A 21,814-nucleotide genomic window follows, 5' to 3' on the forward strand; every position below is an offset into this window, starting at 1 on the left:
AATAGCATCATTCTTTTTATCAATATATTTTCCTCTCTGTACATGTTTCAATTTAAAGAAAAGCTGGAGTTGGCTTTTCTCTTGCAGCTACTATAATTAAACTTTGACATGTGTCCATAACTCAATGCCAATTATTATTATTATAACTAAGGCAAGGCTGTAATTCCAACAGAGCCAGTTTTGTACAAAGGAGAGCCCCAAAGGACCTGGTGATGGTGGCTTCAATAGTAAAAGGGGAACATCCTTATCTCTACTGTTTGGAAGAAAAGGGGAGCCCCAGCGGAGAGCGCACCCAGAGACTGGTGGTAGGTTGGGAATGCCTACAAGCCTGGTTATGAGGTTGGTTGAGTGGAGGCAGAGGAAGGTATTGGATGATAAATTTGAGGACGGAACACAAAACTGACGGGTTGATGAAGTGCGCTGGAGTTCGGTTTTGCTTGCTTCTCTTCATCAGATTATGTTTACTACTCAGAAAATATCACCTTTGAATGGCTTAGAAGATGCCATTTAAATGTCGCTTTTTTCTTCTCACTTCGATCTGGGACAAATCAGTACGAAACTCGCTTACAGACAACTTTGAAAATAAAAAAATCAAACAAGGTTTTTCTATAACTAGCCTGTCCAGGTGTCTTCACCCCACCTAGAACCTCTAACCTCTGCTGGGACCCGGTCCCTCTGCCCCTCCTTTCCTGTCCCGCGGTCCTCTTTGCTCATTAACCCTGTTTTCTCTGTCTTACACATTCGACATTCGACAACGACACACGCACGTGTCCTTTGAAGTCTGGCCTGTCATATTTATATGCCTTTACTAAGTCACACGCGACCTCTTGGCTTCACTTTGCACCCCGAGAACGGTGTCTTGGCTAGTCACACTGCGCAGTACACAAGTCCACTCCCGTCCCTCGCACCCGGACAAACAGCTGGCTCGGAGAAGCGCACGTCACGGTAGCCGGCGCCCGCCCGCAGCTTCCGGGCGCGCCGTTCCCCCAGCCATCCCGCGAGCTCCGGGGAGGGGACCCCTGAAGGGCCTCCGGGGCTGGGCTGAGGGGACGACGAAGGTGCCTCCCGGCTCCGGAGGGCCCCGGGCGCGGTAGCGTAGCTGGCCGCCACCGAGCCAGCGCCACGTCAGGCCGACCTCACAGAGCCGGCGCGGGCGGTGACGCAGCGGCGCGTCGGCTCTGACGTCATCCCCGCAGGCCGTCCGTAGCCCGGCGCCCGGCTCGGTGACGCCCCGGCGCCCGGCCGGCCCTCAGGGAGGCGGACCCCGCGGCCCGCGCCTCGCGCCTCGCCCGGAGTCGGGCCAGACTGGGCGGTGTCAGCGGAGGCCCTCGTCAGGCGCGTCCGCCGCGCGACACCCGGGCAGCCGCGGCGCTGACGGGAGCGGCACCGGGAGGTCCGCCATGGAGACCCGCTACAACCTGAAGAGCCCGGGTGAGCCCCGCTGGGGCGGCGAGCGGGCGGGCGGGGCGGCGGAGGCCCTGGAGTCCCGGAGCGTCGCCTCGGCCGGCTCGTGTCCGCCGGCCCTCGCGGCTGCTCCGGGTTCGTGCTTTACTCGAGGCCGCTGCGGGTCCCGGGGTGCAGGCCGCAGGGCGGGGCGGCAGCTGCGGAGCCGCAGACCTGCTGTCGCCCCTTAGCTCCCGGCCTCTCCTTCCAGACTCCGCGGCGGACTGTCTCAGTCATGTCAAGGGCAGGTGTAAAGGTGACGTCAGCGTGCAGTACTGAACACCCCCTGGCTGTACCGGCATCCGTAGTACCCCCTGCGTCGCTGCCGACTAACTTTTGTTAGGTGTTTGACTCATTTGAGGGGTCTGTGGTTGAAATACCCCTTCTCAGTATTTGGAGGCGAATAACGAAAATGTCCTCTAATTAAGCTAGTTGAGCTGTGTACTTGAGAATTAACCACGATTTTGGGGGGGTGGGGTGAACTGCCAACGAGTCTGAATTGACGAAGATAATTTCTTCCCTTCATTTAATGTCCCTGACAATCCCGGCCTCCAGTTATTTTCTGCAAAAAAAAAAAAGAAACCCCACAATCAGTTGTCTAATACTAAGGCAAGTGTGACACGAATTACTGGATTCTATAAATGGTATTTATTCTAAATGCCCCTTGATAATTTGTCAGAAGAAACTTCCTGTTAGCTTTGAACAATAAACCCTATAGTATTGATGGTCTTCAAACTAAAACTCTTGCCGCTGTTTTTGTTGTTTTTCTTTCCTACACTGTTTCTTTTAAGACTAACATCCATATGGGATTTTGTTTAAAAAAAAATAGAGAATATAGAAATGCAGAGCCCAAGGATATTGACTGAACAGAATGTTTTTGGCTTGAAAACTGTCAAGTAAGTGTCCCTAGGTGACTGCATGCAGAAGCTGTCATATTTTAGGAGATTCATTTAAAAATTGGCCATGCCTGTGCAAGAATGACATTTACACAGCTGGATTTTAATGGGACCACATTCTCTAATTCTTCAGGTTTTAAGTGATGGGCTGAAGACAGAGTCAGAGAAAGTAGAAATGCTTGAGTTTTACCATTTTGATGCCAGAGTGGTTGAATTAGTTGAACTTGAAAAACAAAAGTGTGTGGTAAATGTACAGTGCTTCATTAGTCACATGGTTGTGCCATATCACCACAGGTACTTGGGCCAATGTCCAGAGAATAATGCCTCATGAAATGTTGTCAGGAAATTGCTTAATCTTATTTTTAAAAAACAATATCTTTATTTCTTACTGACTAATTCAAGCTTCTATAAGGGTTAACCCTCTTGCTCCCTTATGTAGGCTAGGTAGTCCTTAAACTTACTCATACCTGGTCAATACTGTCATTGCCTTGTAATATTTTTCCAAGTCTTCTAATTGCTATAAACTTGTTGTGGCAGGAAGTTAGCCATTTTCTCTCTCCACCCATTCTTCAAATGTGTTTTGCTTTAATTTTTAAAGTTATTTTTATGTGTAGGAATGTTTTGCCTGAATATGTCTGTGCTCTATGTATGTATGTCTGGTGCCCATTGAGGCAAGAAGATGGCATTGGACATCCTGGAACTGGATTGTAATCCATGTGGGTGCTAGGAATCAAACCTGGGTCCACTAGAAGATCAGCCAGTGCTCCTGCCTGCTGATCATCTCTCCAGCTCTCTGTTTTGTCTTGTTTTTAGTTTTTAGCAGTTATTTAACTAGTGTGTGTATAGGCACCACAACACTCAAATGGAGATCAGAGGACATATCACTGGAATTAGTTCTCTCCTTCCATCTTGTGGGACTCAGAAAGCAAACTCATATTTGGCAAGTGCCTTTACCTACTGAGCATCTCTCTGGCACATCTTCAAAATATTTTTTTTAAAGTAAATACCTTTGCAGTATCTTTGTAAGCAGAAACATTAGTTCTTAAACTTTTGCTGATGCCTTCATTCTGAGAACAGGAAGAGGCAGTTGGGAGCATCGTTTAGAGTTTACATTTTTAATGTACCCTACCTCCTGAAATTCACCTTATCTTGGGAACTGAAAATCTTAACATAGGGACTTTCCAAGAGGAATTGATATTTGGAAGACAGTGACCTACAAAAGGTCCCTTTATTTTTATGTTTTTGGTCCTAAATTTCGTGTAAGTAAAGTGAACTAGCTGGGCAAAAGAAGCAGGCAAATGCTGGGGCCCATGGAGCCTAAAGTCTTGATCCAGAGAGACCAAATGGCCTCCATAAAAGTAAGACTTAAGATTAAGAGTTGGATGCAGCTGTCATTCCCTTCATTGACTGATGTTCCCTATAGTCAGAGAACTCTGCAAAGAGAGAGGAGCAGGGGTTGAAGCAAGTGATGGGCTATCAGGAGGAACAGGCTGCTCTAACACTAATTGCCTGGCTGCATCTTGTACTTTGACATTCCATAAAGACACATCTCTTTAGGAATCAATACTTTTATGTGGCTTTAAAACAGGAATGTTATGGTTAATTTCTGTCTTACTTTTCTTTTGCTGTGATAAAATGCTCTGACAAAAGCAACTTCGAGGAGATTGGGTTTATTTTTGGCCTAGTTCAGGGACACAGTTCATTATAGTGGGGACATCATGGCAGCAGGAACTTGAGGCTGTAGTCACATTGCATCTAAAGTCTAAATGCAGAAGTAATGAATACTTACTCTCTGCTCACTTTCTCCATTTTACACACACACACACACACACACACACACACACACAAGTCCAGGATCCTAGCTTAGGGAATATTGCCATTCACAGTGGGTGGGTCTTTCCACTTTAACAATCAGAGCAAGTAATCTCCCAGTTTATCCCCCAGGTGATTCTATATTTCACCAAATTGATAGTTGAAAATCACCGTCTAATATTGGGTTGTCAGCCCGACAATATCTGGAATACCTTGGAGATGGAACTCTGAGCATTTCCTGTGAGTGATTGTATAAATTAGGTTAACCTTGACTGCGGGAGGCACCATTCCATGGTCTAGTGTTCTGGATTGATATAAAAAGGAAATATGAGCTGAGTTCTAGCACTCATCTCTGTTTCCTGACTGTGGATGTAGTGTACCCAGCCAGCTGCTGCATGATTTCCCTACCACAAAGAACTGTGCATTGTGAACGAGGATAAACTCTTCTTTAAATTGCTTTTGCCAGGGATTTTATTATAGCAGCAGGAAAAGTGATACAAGAGGACTCCAGTCCATTTCCTTAAAGTTATTATACTTGTATTGACTGGTTTTATGTCAACTTGACAGAAGCAAGAGTCATCAGACAGGAAAGAGCCTCAATTGAGAAAATGCCTTCATGCGATCCAGCTGTAAGGCATTTTCTTAACTAGTGATCAGTTTGGTGGGGGGGGGACAGATGGTGGTGAGTGATACCATGGCTGGGCTGGTGGTCCTGTGTTCTGTAAGGAAGCAGGTGGAGCAGGCCAATAAGCAGCACTCCTCCATGGCCTCTGCATCAGCCCCTGCCTCCAAGAACTGCCTTTGAGTTCTTGCCCTGACTTTCTTTGGTGATGAACAGCAATGTGGAAGTGTACATTCAGTAAACCCTTTCCTCCTCAACTTGCTTTTTAGTTATGGTGTTTCATTGCAGCAATATAAACCCTAACTGAGATGTTACTATTAGCATCATTATTAGTATTATTATTGTGTGTGCAGCAAGGTGAATGTGTGGAGGTCAGAGGACACCCTTCCTGAATCAGTTCTTGCTTCCGTTTTGTTGATGTGGACTCTTTCTTGCTGTTTCTGCTGTGTACTGTAGTTGACTTGCATGTTTCTTGGTGTTTTTCTTGTCTCCACCTTGTCTTATCACAGTAGTGCTGGGTACATGAATCTTGGGATTGAACTAAGATGTGCTGAGTCATTCTAACAGCCGTCAGTTCCTCTCCATGGGCCTTTCCACACTGACCTTTTCAACCAAAACAGATACATATTGTTTATTTTTCATATCAGGGTTCTCATTAAGCTTTTCTTTGAATAAAGACTTTTGTCTTGTCAAGTTCATTTAAAAACCAGTCACAGTTCAGATTCTTTGGAAGAAAAATGATGGAAGACTTTAACATTCATTCATCATATTTGCATACTTTCTGTTCTAAGCTCTGAGGATGCCACAGTGAAGCAGAGCCTTTAAATACTTAGCAGAAAAGACAGGGGTTAAACAGATACTGCAGGGACAGTTGTTTTGCTGCAGCTTCTGAAGGCGATGAAACATGAACCACAAAACTCAACATGAGCCAACTGGGAACAGAGATGGAAGGGGGAAGGGAAAAGATGTAAAGAGACACAGACATAGGACAGGAGAGGAGAGAGAGACAGGAAAAGTCTGGTCTGCCCCAGGGGAACAGGAGAGAGAGGAGCAGGAAAGAGAAAAAAGCAGAAAGAGATAAGCCACTGGGGTCTTTCTCTAAACAGGTCCTTTGCACCTCCATGGAACCCTGGGCTGACCAGGGTACTGCCTGAGCTCATTCTGCCAGGTGACAGGGGCAGACCAGCATAATACCTGCATCCTTACAACAGTGTGATAAGAACACATCGCAGGAGACTCAAGCTGGTCCCATGGGCAGGCATTTACCAATGTGACTGGCCATTAGGATCATTTGAAGAGGCATTCTAGTCTCTGTCCTATCTCAGAAACTTTACTTTCATTTGCCCAGATGAGAATTTCTAGTCCCTTTGAGGAAGGACAGCTAAATATCAAGTGGATTTTCCTGAAGAAGATACTTAGAGGCCAGACATGGTGATGTGTGCCTTTAATCCCAGTGCTTGGAAGGCAGAGGCAAGTGAGTTCTAGTGAATTCTCTGAGAGTTTCAGTTCAGCCAAGCTTGCATAGTGAGACCCTGTCTCAAAAAAACAGCCAAAGTGAAACAAGGTCACAGTAACAAAAGACATTGCTTAAGTGTGGGAGCTAGTCTTGATGGTGATGAGTACCAGAACAGCTTTGCATGTTGAGGAGACACTAAGGAGGTCTGGAATAGAGAGAAGGTGGGTGTGTTTGAGAACTGAACAAAGTTGAGTGCCTGGAATTTGGAAAGAGATGTTGTGTCAAATGTGTATGTTTCTAATACAGATGTTTTCACATTGAGTTAATAATACTGACTGCCTTTCGGTTCTAAGCTCCTTGATGACCCAGAATTTTATGATTGTAGCTGTTACATCTAGTTCCTAGTAAGTACTTGAAGTATTTGATAAGTGGATAAATTCTCGACTACAAGGGTTCACTTTAGAGTAGGAGATGGAAAAGAATATTGACAATTATGAAGTAGAATAGTGACTCAAGAATTTAGTTTTTGTTGCTTGAAATAGTCTTGCTGTGTGGCCCAGGCTGGCCTCAAATTTGAAATCTTTCTGTCTTGACCTCCTGAATTCAGGGGTTAAGGTATGTGTCATCACTCTTGGATAGGAACTTAAAGTCTAGATTTAAAAGAAATTCTAGACTCAAATGAAATAGTCTGAAAAGCAGAAGCAGACTGATCCGGTTGTCAGTGTGGGAGTTGCTTCTCATTAATGTGTGTCTACCACACTCTGACCTATCCTGTGTATGGGTCCCTTTATCTCCTCTACCTGTTCCTACTCATCTATAGAGCTACCTGCTTTTTCTTTGCTTGTTTTTAAAGCTACCTGATTTTCTTTCAAGGGCAGGCACCTGACCTCTGCTTTCTTCTATCTGTTGTCTGTAGGCCAGGCTGGCCTCGAACTCACTGAGACTCACCTGCCTCTACCACCTGAGTGCTGAGATTAAAGGCAAGCCATACCACACTTGACTAGAAAGGTTATTAGCCTGTGCTGATCACTTGGAAAAGTATGTTTTTAAATATCTCCGTGTTGTGGATTTTCTTTTAGCTGTTAAACGATTGATGAAAGAAGCGGCAGAACTGAAAGATCCAACAGATCATTACCACGCCCAGCCTCTGGAGGTCAGTTTCTGACGTTGCAGTGCTTCAGGGTCTTGAGACAGCTCAGAACTACACTTCCATTGCTCTGAGTTGTTGATGCCTTTGAGGTTGCTTATTGATCTGCTTTATTCTGTTTCGGGAGTGTTTCATTAGCCTTTTGTCTGGCTCCTCAGGCAGCCCGACTTAAGAACTAACTTGGTGTTCAGTGTGGAGGGGGGAGGGAGAGAGGGAGGGAGGGAACTAGAAAGAACCCCATGCACTATACTGTTAAGACTCAGACCCTTCAGCGGTCTCTGCAGCCATCCTAGGCTTTGACACAAGCATCTCTACCTGTCTCTGGCTGTGAAAGGAGGATGCTGACTGTGCATATCAGGTTCTCATGCTAATAGTGAAGAAATAATATGATGTGTAAGAACTTTGCAATTTGAAAACTAACTTGGTAACTGTATAGTGACATATAGCCAGTCTGTTAATATTACTAACTAGTTATACATAGTGAAGTTATTCATAATGAAATTTATGCTAATGATTTGACTATTTCGACTAATTGATATTTTTGAGGCATTAATTTCCAATTTAATTAAATGAATCTTATTTATAAATATATAATAGGACTTACACATTTTAATTTTAAATTTTAGATCAAATTAAGTATTTAAAATATTTCAGCTTTTATGAAACAAAATTTATGTTAAATAGCACCTTTTTATGAATGACTTTGAGGAATTTTGAACATGAGACATTTTATAGCACTATTAGGTAGCATTTCATTTTTCTCACCTGACACTTGTAATGCTACTATTTATTAATAAAAATGATAATTCTTGTTTTTGTTTAGGATAACCTTTTTGAATGGCACTTCACAGTTAGAGGGCCCCCAGATTCCGATTTTGATGGAGGAGTTTATCATGGACGAATAGTGCTGCCACCAGAGTACCCCATGAAACCACCAAGCATTATTCTGTTAACAGTAAGAGCTCTTGGCTTTTTACAGTGCTTTCAGGTTAACTTCTCCAGCTCTCTACAAATGTAGTCAGCATATTTATAAGAAATGAAATAGAATATCATTCTTATTTTGCCTTCAGAGCCTAGGCCATAGAAGTGCAATATTTTCCCCTCAGAATAATTCCAAGGAAGCTGATGCATCTATGAAGCACTGGTGATGTTATTGGATACATAAATGTCATAGCACAGTTGTTAGGATTCAGTGAGTTAATGTGTGAGGAGAGCTAGGCATGCTGCCTGGCACGTAGTCATACTGTGAGTACAGCTCAGAACCACATCTTGTCCACTCTTCTGTCCATTTCATATTACTTTCTTCACTTTCCTCATATTTGCAGTGAACCTAAATGTCTGTCTCAGCAAGTTGACATGGAAATGAAAGATCAGTATCCTGTAATAGCTCTTAGAATAGGGCCTGCCACAGAAACCTTAATAAATGATGTCTTTTGTTTATATCTTAGCATTTCTACCTTCATGTGAAAGGAGACTATTGATATATTAACACTCTTTATTGCTAAACTTTCCTACCCTCACTTGTGTTTAATTTTATCCTAACCCAGAAAAGTGAAACACACACACACACACACACAGAACTTTTGTTTTTGATAACCTTACTCTTGTGTAGGCTATTACAGTACAGTTTCACAAGTGTTCTCTGTTGAAACATGCTTTTTCTACTTATCTGAGAACTGCCATGGCTTCTCAGTCTTCAATTCATTCTGTTCCATCTGTCATCTTATCTGACTCACCGGGTAGCACTCTGACAGGTGTTATCCAGAACAGCAGACTGGTGCAGCTGCAGCTGTCCTCTGGCACATGCAGAAGGTGTTTGTTTGGGATCATCTGTTCAGTGCTCCTAGCAGTGCTCTTTTCATCTTACCGCCTGCTGGTTATATATTGTCTTTGAAATTTAGTTTTGTTTCTCTCTAATGGAGTGTCGCTTGTGGCAAATACAGCCATATCCTAAAGTTTCTGGCATCTAGAAGCTGCTTAACAAGCACTGGATGTTACTGCTAATTGTTGCTTTTGGTATGATGGCAGGGGCAGCCCTTCAGGCTCCCATGCCAGGACTCATTTCAGTTAACTGGGGGGAAGGGGCTGGTGTATGTGCACGCTTAGGGTGTGTGGGTGTGTGCGTGAATGCGCACACGTGCATGCCTTGCTCAGTAGGCAGCTGCTCTTTACCAGTAGTTAACCAGTGGATCAGTTGGATTTACCGCACTGAAAAGCAGTTCTCCCCTCCTCAGTAGTCAGTATTACCTTCTTGTTCACTTCCTTTTAAAAAAGTCACTTCCACTGGGCAGTGGTAGTGCTGACCTTTAATCCCAGTACTGGGGAGGCAGAGGCAGGCAGATCTCTGTGAGTTCAAGGCCAGCCTGGTCTACAGAGTGAGTTCCAGGACAGGCTTCAAAGAGGAATACAGAGAAACCCTGTCTTGGAAAAAAAAAGAGGTCACTTTCCATTGTGATTCAGCAGATGTTTAATGAACATGACCCAGGCATGATGATGAGCCAGGACTGAGTCAGTCTCCACCCACCCAGTGCAGTGTTGCTTCTGCTTAGTGCCTTTCCTTTACCTTCTTCCTCAACATTGTGGCTACTTCACCTGCTTAGGATCACAGCTGCTTTTTATCTGCATGAAATAACTTCAGTGGGTACTTCTGAAAGGAGAGGTGCCAAGAGTCTGTTAACCTTTAATGACATCAGCATGCTTCTACTTCTGCCTTCCTATTAGAGGTCATTGGTAGCTTTCCTATCTAGCCGTCAGATCCATGTCCAAACCAAAGTAATGGTCATTGCTCTTCTAATTTAATGGCATCAACCTTCTGAAAAAATGCTCCTGTCTCAAGTCTCCTGCAGCTAGTCAGGTGACTTTTGTCTCTTATGTGTCTTCTCTTTATGCAAAGTTAGGCACAGGACATAGCATCAGTAAACCTTTACACAATAATTATTTAGATTCTAGTTGTGCTGCTCAGTCTCAGAAAGGTGCTAATATACCTTCTAAAAACAGCTTTTATTATTTGTTTAGTATTTAACAAATATTTTTGAATGTTTATAAGATGACAAAAAAACTATTCCCTTAGAGTTAAATTCTTTTAAATATCTTTAAAATTATTTATATATAAATATGATACATATTTGTTATTGGAAAGCAGGTGTTAAATAGACTTTTGGCAGCTTTTGAAATGTGTTCTTTCTTTCTAAGGCTAATGGACGATTTGAAGTAGGCAAGAAGATCTGCCTAAGCATCTCAGGGCACCATCCTGAAACTTGGCAGCCTTCATGGAGCAGTGAGTATTAGTGAACACAAGCTCCCATCATTTTGTTCAGCTCATAATAATGAATTATAATACATTCTTCATAAAGATGTTGTGGTTAATATGTGGTACCATTGGAAAATTAACAAAAACACTTTTCCATGTCTAGGTTTGTACAGTACTTTAATAACCTCTCACTTGCATCTCCTGAAAACCTTCAGATCTTTTTTTTTTTTTTTCCAGAATAAAACTAGTTCCCTTTAAAATTTGTGTGTGTGTGTGTACCCTCACACAGATGTGTATGGAGGCCAGCAGTTGTTGCAGGGTATCTTCCTTAATTCCCTTCTGCCCTATTTTTTGAGGCAAGGTCTCTCACTGAACCTGGAGCTTCCACATTTTGTTGATGTTCAGGCAAGCCCCAGGAAGCCTCTCGTCTCTACTTCCCAAGAAAGGGCTAGAGTATACACTGATGGGTCTACCTGCTCTTTTTTTCCCTTTCTTACAACAAACACACAGGGAGTGTGAGTGCCAGAGATCAAGCCTGGGTCCCTGTGCTTGTGCTGCACTGCTGAGCTCCTACCCACCTCTTAACTCCCGCTTCTCTCACTGAATTGACATTCATTTTCTGTTTCAGTAAGGACAGCATTGCTGGCCATCATTGGTTTTATGCCAACTAAAGGAGAGGGAGCCATAGGTTCTCTAGATTACACACCAGAGGAGAGAAGAGCACTTGCCAAAAAGTAAGTTCCTTGTTAGGGCTGAGTGGTATTGGTGGTTAATGGTGTTAGGTCTCTTTCTCTACAGTCACCTTGGCTAAGGATCCAGCCTTAACATTATAGAAATACAGTTCTGCCAATTTCCTTGGAGTGATCAGAATATAAAAAATTGATCTCATGATTTTTTTATAGTATTAATGGATCAGTACCAAGGTTTCACCCCATGTCAGGCAGGTAATCTTCTACTAAATTGTGTTACTAACCCAACTTTTTCATTCTTTTAAAATTAATTGATGGGCTGGAGAGATGGTTCAGTTAGCACTGGCTGCTCTTTTAGAGGACCCACATTATGGCTCATAATGGTCTGTAACTCTAGCTCTACAAGATCCAATTACCTTCCTTTTCTGCTCTCTGTGGGTACAAGAACACAGACATATATGCAGGCAAAATCCATACACATAATAATAATTAAAAAATAAAGTAGTATATTTGGTTTACTCCAGTGGGAGACATACCTTCTAGAAAGCATTACTGGCCCTTTTGTCCCATTTCGGATGGTATTTATATGTAGCTGTAAGATATTTTCCTGGGGCTTGTAAAGGAACCCACTCTATCTTTTTGGAACTTATATAGCATATATCAGATATTAAATAAATGATCTGTGATAAAATAAAGGACATTTTTATTAGGTAGTGATGGGGGATATTGCCTTTTCTTAGGGTTTTTTTTTTCCCCTTTTCTTTTTTGGTGTATTTTTATCTATATAATTGTAATAATTCATTCAATTCAAATACCATTTCCTTTCTGTCTATTCTGGAACTCACTATATAGACCAGGCTGGCCTGGAACTCATGGAGATCTTTCTGCCTCTGCCATAAATTCTATCTTTAATCAACTTCTTTCCTATTGTATATATTTCTACCAAGAGATAATTGGAGTTTTATGTTAGACATTTTCACAGACTTTGAATAGGCTCATGATCTGTGTTCTTCAGGATAGTATCACAGAGTGTAATAGACAATTTACATAAATATGTTGCCACTGTAGATCTGATGCTTATCTTTCTTTAGATAAATTATCTTTTAAAATGAAACCTAAGCCGGTTTTTTAATGAACACTTGTCTCACAGCCTGTAGGGACTGTATTATGAAGTTTATAAGTGTTCTTTTCTTTTAGTTATTCCATATTTGAGTATCTTTAAATATTTAAAAACAAAGATTTGTTTATTTTTGTTTTATATTTATGGGTGTCTTGCCTACATGCATGTGTGTCTGTGCATTGTGTGTGTGGTACCTGTGAAGGCTGGAGAGGGCATTGGGTCCCTGGAACTCTAGTTATAGATGGTTGTGAGCTGCTATGTGGTTGCTGAGAATGGAACCTCGGTCTTCTGGAAGAGCACTCAGTGCTCTTAAGTGCTAAACCATCTCTCTACCTGCTGTTTGAGTATTATAATAAGAGGGTATTAGTGCTCATTGAATAACATTGTTTCCTTCCAGATCACAAGATTTCTGTTGTGAAGGCTGTGGCTCTGCCATGAAGGATGTCCTATTACCTTTAAAATCTGGAAGTGATTCAAGCCAGGCTGACCAAGAAGCCAAAGAGCTGGCTAGACAAATTAGTTTTAAGGTACTATAAACTCCTAAACAGATCCGGTTATGTACTTTGTTTACTGCTGAATCATAGATAAATAGGAAAGTAAGTACTTCTATTGACAAGAGATTTTATAAATGTTTTCTAAATACAAAAGGTATAAGTCAGACTCATGCAGGCATTTGGGCATAGCAGTTAAAGCTATACTGGAGTATAAGACTGCATTCAGGTCTCAGCTTTGCTGTTTACTGGCTGACATGTCAGATATAGTACATTACTATCATGTGTCCCTTTACTCCTACAAATAATAATAGTACTTCCCTATCAGACTTTGACAGGATATGTTAACACATACACCACAAGTATAGTTGCATTTAAAGGTATTCTTAGAGCTTAATAAATTCTAGTTTCCTTCCTTTCTTTCTTCCTTTTCTCTTTTTCCCTTTTTTACTTTTCTCTTATACATTACATCCCGACCACAGTTTTCCTTCCCTCCACTCCTCTCAGTTGCTCCCCAACCCCTGCTCTCCCCCAGATCCATTCCTCCTCTATTTTCCTTCAGAAAAGAGCAGGCCTTTCAGGATACCAGCTGAACACATAATAAGAAACAGTAAGACTAGACATAAACCCCTCATATCAAGGCTGGGTGAGACAACCTAGTAGGAAGAAAAGGGTCTCAAGAGCAGGCAAAAGAGTCAGAGATACCCCCCTCCCACTTCCACTTTAGGAGTCCCACAAGAACACCAAGCTATACAACCATAAGATGCATGTAGAGATCCTGGCTTAGACCCTTGCAGGCTCTGAGATTGTTGCTTCAGTCTCTGTGAGCCTCTGTGAGCCCTGCTTGGTTGATTCTGTGGGCTGTGTTCTTATGGTGTCCTCAACCTCTCTGGCTCCTACAGTCCTTCCTCCCTCTCTTCTGAGGGTTCCCTGAGCTCCAACTAATGTTTGGCTGTGGGTCTCTGCATCTGCTCCCATCAGTTGCTGAATGAAGCGTCTCTGATAATTATTGGGTTAAGCCCAATCTGTGAGTATGGCAGAATATTGTTAGGAATCGTTTCATTGACTTTTATTTTTGCCAGTCCTATCTGGTTCTATCCTAGGTCTCTGGGCTATCCAGCCTCTGGTTCCTGGCTATCCAGGCAGTGTCAGGGATGGGCTGCTTCTTGTAGGCCTCAAGTTGGGACAGTCATTGGTTGGCTACTCCCACAAGTTTAGCACCACCATTAGCCCAGCACATCTTGCAGCCAGAACAAATTGTATGTGGAAGGTTTTGTGGCTATATTGATGTCCCAATTGCACCATAGCAGCCTTACCTGGTTATGGAGATGGCCAGTTCAGGCTCTGTATTCCCCATTACTAGGAGTCCTGAATAGGGTCACCCTCATGAATTCCAGGAAGTTTTCATTGCATTAGGTTTCCACCTCACCCCAGAAATGCCCTCTAGCTCCACTTGTCTCTCCCAGTACTCTTCTGCCTCCACAACCCCTGTCCCCATCCACCCACAGCATCTACCATACTTCTGGTTCTTTTGGAACAAAGCAGGTAACCTCACCTCCAAGAATAACTGCTGTTAATATGTCAGCATATCTTCCCTTTACTTCTCCTTCCTGCATCTTTTACCCAAATATAAAACTTATATAATATCTTAATACTTTAAGTAAGCACACCCATGTCTCTGGAATTTAATTACCCTGTATTAAGTAGTGTGCTGCCTTCTCCCTCTTACCTGCTTTTCTCACCTCTGTCTGTGCCCCTGGTCCAAGTCTTGGGATTTTTTTTCCCTTATGTTTTATAGTAGTTCCTAGAAGAGGAAGTATAAAATTCTTTTTTTGGATTCCCACTATACCTAAAATTTTCAGATTTTAAGATCAGATTTGAGGAAATACATACAGCTTATTTGAGTTACTCTGTAAAGTCAGTCAGCTTGGGACTGTTTACTATTGTTGGAGAAAGCCCAAGCTAGTCTCACATAATTCCGTCAGATTTTATCTAAAAGTCATCCCAGAGCCTTAGTTGCAGAGATTCTTGGAACTGTAGATTGTGAGCTGTAGTTGTCCTTTAGCAGGGAGCAGCTCTCTGAGAGTACAGACTCTCCCAGTCATACCTGGCATAGAGCAGATGTGAATATGCTCAAAGCTAACTGACTGATAGTACATACGAAAGGAGCAGTGAGGGTACATCAGGAGGGGATTAGTCGATTGTTAATACATCTTTTCTTATAACACTGCTCTTGGATGTATCTTATTTATAGGCTGAAGTCAATTCATCTGGAAAGACTGTCGCCGAATCAGACTTAAACCACTCTTTTTCACTAAATGATTCACAAGATGATTTACCTACAACATTCCAGGGTGCTACAGCCGGCACATCGGTATGGCTCTTAACTTTTAATACACACCCACACCATCCCTCCACTACGCATACTACACACACACCACAGACACCCACACACCACACCCACCACACGTGACACCCCCCCACACACTTACTCCACATACACACACATCCCACCCCCCACATCTACACATACACACATCCTGCACACACACACAAATACACACTATTGTTTGGAGTAAGGTAAGATCCTCCTAGATCAAATACTGAAAATTTTTTTTCTTAGTAGAATTTTAGCCCAGCTACCTTACTAATTATGTTGTTTTGAACAAATCTCTCTTGGCTTTAGGTTTTTTTTTTTTTCTTTTTGTTTTTTTTTTTTTGTTAACTGGGGTTGGATGAAATAGTTTCTAAGTCCTGTTGTCATTTCAGAATGCTATGACTTCTTTAAAGTTAGTGTTAACATAGTGCTAACATAAATAAAACATGAATAGTTACAACCCTCTAATAGATACTAGGTACTGACTTGATAATTCCCTGAGCTGCAAACTTGCCTTGGAGTAGTTCTACATAGTACTTTAGTCACACATGGTTACGTAAGTTTAAACTCAATGAAGATTTAGTGAAGTTAGCAGTGTTGCCCCTCAGGCATACTAGCCATGTTCTAGGCACTCGTAGCATATGCCTGGCAGCTCCGTTTAGAAGCATAGACACAGAACTTAAACTCCTCTAAGCAGCCCTATTGAATGCTGCCTTGTGTGGAGTAAGTGGCCAGGAATTGTTAGATGAAAGAATAAGTATGTCTTATGGTAGAGATAGCTCTGCTTTGACCCATTGCTTCAAAAAGTGGGTCAGCACAGGTGATCAAATATTACAGGTTAAAAATATTACTGGATTTGTGCTAAAAATGAGGATTATGAAGGAAAAGTACCTTGATTTAACATGTATATGTGATGAACTTACCTCTTTTGGAGTCAATTTTATTACAGATTATTTGTCTAGGTAACCACATCTTGTGTTTCCCCCTCTGGTTTGTAGAAGACGTTTATTGATTTATTGAGGCAGTTATGCACATGCCACCATGTATGTGTAGAGGGCAGAGGACATCTTGTGGGAATCAGTTCTCTCCTACCATGTGGAACCTGGCACTGAACTGAGGTCATGAGGCTTGGCAGCAAGTACCTCAATGCACTGAGCCATCTCATTGGCCCTATAGAACTTCAAGGTCAGAAACTTGAAAAAGAATAATCTACTGTAAAGTAGTACTAAGTTTTTCTGTGTGGTTTTCTTCCAGGAAGTAAGATGGGCACATCGGGATGCTTTAAATCTACTGTCAGGTGTCTTAGTACATATTCCTGTCACACTTATTTTAGTTGTCGTTTTGTCGTCAGTTGTCTGGTTTACTGCTTTTATATAGTAAGTGGTCTAGAAAAATTACCCAATGGTAGCTTATGTTCCTCAGTCTATCCGTTTCCTGATCCCAGGGAATGAAGTTTGATAAACCATTCTATTTTGTATTAAAAAGCATTCCAGAGTTGGTAGGTAAAGCATTCCAGGCCCAGTGGATAAAGGCATTTGCTACACAATCTGGCAGCCTGAGTTCAGTCCCTGGAACCCACATTAAGGTGGGAAGGACCGACTTCACACGGTTGTCCTCTGACTTCCACAAGTGTGACAGCAGCACCTGCCCCCTCATATCATGTGCATGTGTACCACGGTAAATACATAAATAAGTAATGAACATTTCAAAGGTTCTATTCAATATAAAATTCAAACAATATGTATTCTAAGTTAGTATGGAAAAATTAGTGTATATTGCTAGGCACATAATTATGACTATAATTATTTAGATAGGAAAAATTTATTTTAGCATTTCATAACATTTCATCAGTATTTAGCCAATGTTTACTGCCCAAAAGGTAGCTGAAATATAGAAACCTAAATAAAACAGTATATAAGCATTTTTGTTAAAGCACATGTACTAAAATATTGGGCATCAGTTAATTAATTTTGTAGTAACAGCGATTAAACCTACTGTCTTATGTACTGGTGTGCTATTAGTGGTCTTGCTATGTAGTTCGAGTTAGCCTTGAATTTGCCAATCCTGCCTCAGCCTCCAAGTGCTGAGATCACAGCATTTTTTAGGGATTGTTTTCTAAATATATTAATCACACTAATAAGAAGGTAAATTTACAACTGAGTTTTTGAACCTAACTCTGAATGCCTCCAAAAGGATATGTTAATAGTAACAATATTAGTAGTGAGTAACATTTACTAAGTAATTGTGTATCATAAGCACTTTATAGTATTAATCCATTTAATCCTCACAACTGCTGAATTGGACATTATCACCATTGTGCAGATGGGAGCTGAGACCTAGGTTAAATAACTGGCAAAGCCAGACTAGAACTGATAAAGGCTCGTTGTTTTGTTAGTTTTATGGGCAAGATAATCTCCCCTTTAGTATGAGTCAATCTCTTAAACTATAGTGATAATGTCATCATTTTTCCCCTTAAGGATCTGTTCCTAATCTCTGTGAGTTTGAGACCAGCCTGGTATACATGAGCTAGTTCCAGGACAGCCTTCAAAGCCACAGAGAAACCCTGTCTAAAAACAAAAACAAAAAAACAAAACAAAACAAAAAAAAAAAAAAAAAAAAAAAAAAAAGAACCTGTTCCTTGTACCTTGCTGGGATTGGTGCATCAGGGAGGCTGAGGCAAGAGGATCACATGTTCAAGGCCAGTTGGGTTACCAGATATTTGTTCTCTTTAAGCCTCAGCCCTTGAGCTTCTAAATACATTTATGCTCTTAGCTGAGCATTAGAAGGATGCAGAAGTTAGACTGTAGTGTTTCTGTATTGACTGCTCTTAACTCAGTTCATTCATTGACTATTGGTTCCCTTACTGTATGGCATTTGTGAAGACATGTCACCATACAACATTGTGTATTATGTATCTGCACTCTTCAATGGGCAGATTGTCCCTTGGAATCCTAGATTGCACAAGTCTGATTCTGCAGCTCTTAATTCAACATTGGTACTAAACTTACCAGTAGTTTATTTTTTTTTTTATAACTCTGTATTATGGGTTAACTACATTTAAGAAACTCCAAAGAGTAATTTTAAGAAATTCAAATTATGTAAAATTTTTTCTTATGCTAGGGATCAAACCCAGGTTTTTGTGGATGCTGAGAAAGTACTCTGCCACTAGAGGGGCAGCCCTATACCTTTGTTTTTTGAGATGGGTAGTCTTGCTTGGTATGTAGCCCAAGCTGGCCTTGAATTCAGCATCTTCCTGTCTTCCTGAGTGCTGCTATTACAGGTGGGAGATCCCACACCCGGCTAGCATCTGGTAATGTGTCAGTCTTCAAGTGGAGATTCACAAGTAGCTCAGACCAGCAGGTTCCCCTCATGTTTAGAGCTGTTGCCAGCACAAAGTTTATACCCTTAATGATTAAAACAATTTGGGTTGTATTATTTGATTCTTTTAAGTGTTTATGTTATAGAAAGTGTTTGAAGCATCTTGAATTTATTCATATTATCCTGAGTAAAACATTCATTCCTATTTCTTGTCTGAAAGTGTGAGTTTGTCTGGTGGTAACAGTACTTGGTGAAAGCAGTAAAAAGGCCATTGATGCAGTCGAGGCAGGTTAAGGAGGCTGAGTGTAGTCCTACATTGTGTGGCTTCTTTGAATGTGCTAGTACCAGTTTTATTATCTCTGAGGCAAACTTGAGATTTTGAAACCCTTGTGTCACAATATGATTGTCCCCTGAATGAACAGTCATTTAGGAAACTGGAAGATGCCACCATCCAGTGCTTTGGGGGGGGGGGCAGCCATACCCAGGGCACTCTTGACATCAAATACCCAGCACTGCTTTGTAAAAGATGCTTTTGGACTTGTGTTAGCTCACTTGTCTGGGCTTATGAAAAGGATAAGCTGAGTTTGAAAACAGCACATTTTTACAATAGCAATATGGAAATTTGTGTTTTAAAATTATTTTCTTACTATGGTTGACGGAAGTATGTTGACAAGTTAAGGTAATATGGAAGAGGTCAGGTTCACCGAAGGTATATGGCTTGGAGTTAAACATTCTTTCTACTATTTGCAATGGGTAATTTTCAAGTTGAAAGTAGAGAACAGATTGTTTCTTTCCTTGGATCTTCTGAAAGGAAGAGCAGAGCCCAGATGCTTGGTAGAAACTGCTGTTGCATCCACCATTGGAGAGAAACAGCTGCAGTGCCTGTGTCTGCTGATAATCAGGCTTCTCCACCTCATGAGTGCTCAGGATAACTCTACTCAATCAGGGTTGGTGCCTAGTCTCAACATTCATATGGGTCTTGGTACAGTTACCTTAGTCATATTTAATACTCTATTAACAAGCACATATACAAAATGGCTTTTATTGTTGTTTGTTTTTTTGTTTGGTCTTTTTTTTTTTTTTTTTTTTTTTCAATTTCAAACAGATTTTCTTATTATTCCCTAGTATGGAGCCCAGAATCCATCTGGAGCACCCTTGCCACAACCTACCCAACCAGCTCCTAAGAATACCTCCATGAGCCCTCGACAGCGCCGGGCCCAGCAGCAGAGTCAGAGAAGGTCCTCCACTTCCCCCGATGTGCTCCAAGGCCAGCAGCCAAGAGCCAACAATACTGAGCACGGCGGGTCTGCCATGCTCATCGTCATCCTCACTTTGGCATTGGCAGCTCTTATATTCCGACGGATATATCTGGCCAATGAGTACATATTTGACTTTGAGTTATAATGCTGGTTTGTGACATAAGAGCTGAGACTCAGTTGCTTCATTAAACATTCTGCATTGGGTATAACCTAAGGATTGTTTACAAAAAGATTATTTTATATTTACCCTTCATTACTTTTTTATCGTTATAAATTCATTGTGCTGTAGATAGACATTCAGGCTGTGATTCAACAGTTTGTCCTGCTTTTAGATTAAGGGACTGGAAGCCATAGTTCCTTGTCTTACTATTTAATCTATTTCACAAACAAGTAACTTATTGTGGTTGCTCAGACCCAAGCTGCTTTTCCATAGATTTTTTTCAATGCTTTTCTATGTAGTCCTTTGGGAGTTTTCAGATAAAAGGTGGTGTTTTCACACCAGAGTATTATTGGTAACTCAGTGTCACTGAGTACTATCTCTAGGTATGTAGACTGAGAGGTAATAAAGAATGGCAGAGGGAGGGCAAATTGCTCACCAGCTTCTTGAAAAGTGTCATTTATAGAAGAGAGACTGGGATTGCCCATTCTGTGATCTTTGTATTTGAAACTTTGTTCAGTGACAATAATTTTATTTCAGACATTTATAAAGGTCTTTGTTATATTTTTGTTTTGGGATATTACTTGAAGAGGAAGACTTTGTAGCCACTTTGATATGCTGTTATCACCTCCAATATGCACATAAATGAGAAGCAAACAGGCTTTTATAACCTTGTCTTACAGAAGAAAGGGTCCATGCCAAGAAATAGTTTGATTTTCTTTCACAAGTCAGGTGAGGAGATCATAAACTTTTAATCTTTGCTCTACTTTCATTTGTATATGGTTTGAATTATTTATGTTTTATGCTCAGCTTTGTAATCACCATAGCTTTTAGTTATTCTAGGAATACACATAATCAAATTTTAATAGAAAAACTCAGGGCCTAAGTAACAGTGGTAGAGAGATTAAAAACAAACTTTTATTTAGAATTGTTCACTTACCAAGCCCAAGGAAGATTTCAATGAAAATTTTATCTGTCTTTTAGTGCCAGCCAGTCCCCCAGATGCTGACATCCAATTTTGTCATCACAGTGCCTAGTGAGACCACTTAAGGCAATATTATTGTCTTCAGCATGTTCCTTCAGCAACCTCAAGGGAATTCTTGAGGGCCCTGTATTACTAGGCAGTCCCTAGCTTTTTAAATGTATCATGCTCTCAAAGCCCATTTATAAGCGTTTTTTTTTTTTTTTTTTTTTTTTTTTTTTTAAGACAACTGAATATAAATGGTTTTTGGATTCTAGGCCATTCCACAAGGTTAATTAGCTCATATGTATTTTAAGTATGTGTGAGAGGGTAGTTGTAAGTCCACATGTGTTTTTAACTAAATATAATTATGGGCAAGATAGAACAGCTCACAAAATCATTTTAAAGGTGAGTTTAATTTTCACTATTATGTGATTTGGGGTCTGTTAAACATTGAACATACTTTCCAGTTTTATTTGGTAGGTTGTATCCACATCTAAAATTTAAAAAGGCACTATATACTATAATATAATCTTATAGTTTAATAGATTAGCATTTTATAGTTACTCAGATTATTTATGTCTATATATGAAATTGGTAAAGTATAAAAAGCCCAAGAACTTTGTCATGACTTCATGTCAGGAAGACTGTAGGTTACCATTTTTTAATTTTCTTGACATGAAAAAATATATTCTGAAGCCTTAGTTTATAATACCGGATATGAAAAACATGGGGTCAGTGGGGTCTCCCAATAGGAGAGAAACCCTACACCATCACCCTGTGCTGAGATGGGTCATATCCCAGTCAGACTGGTAG

General features: G+C 41.1%; 1 protein-coding gene across 2 annotated transcripts; it reads left to right on the plus strand.

The window, feature by feature from the left end:
• Positions 1-1,197: 1,197 nt before the first annotated feature.
• On the plus strand, positions 1,198-20,094 carry Ube2j1 (ubiquitin conjugating enzyme E2 J1). Of its 2 annotated transcripts, XM_051187492.1 has the most exons (8): positions 1,201-1,431; positions 7,309-7,382; positions 8,200-8,331; positions 10,569-10,653; positions 11,255-11,360; positions 12,833-12,962; positions 15,181-15,300; positions 19,747-20,094. In XM_051187492.1, exons 1-8 carry the CDS (start codon positions 1,401-1,403, stop codon positions 20,023-20,025), a joined length of 957 nt encoding a protein of 318 aa, XP_051043449.1. In that variant the 5' UTR covers positions 1,201-1,400; the 3' UTR covers positions 20,026-20,094. The 2 variants fall into 2 exon arrangements, with proteins under 2 accessions (XP_051043451.1, XP_051043449.1); XM_051187494.1 differs by lacking the exon at positions 15,181-15,300 and having other exon boundaries at positions 1,198-1,431.
• The last annotated feature ends 1,720 nt before the right edge of the window (positions 20,095-21,814 follow it).

The sequence above is a fragment of the Phodopus roborovskii genome, unplaced genomic scaffold, assembly GCF_943737965.1.
Source record: "Phodopus roborovskii unplaced genomic scaffold, PHOROB, whole genome shotgun sequence".
Lineage (NCBI taxonomy): Eukaryota > Metazoa > Chordata > Mammalia > Rodentia > Cricetidae > Phodopus > Phodopus roborovskii.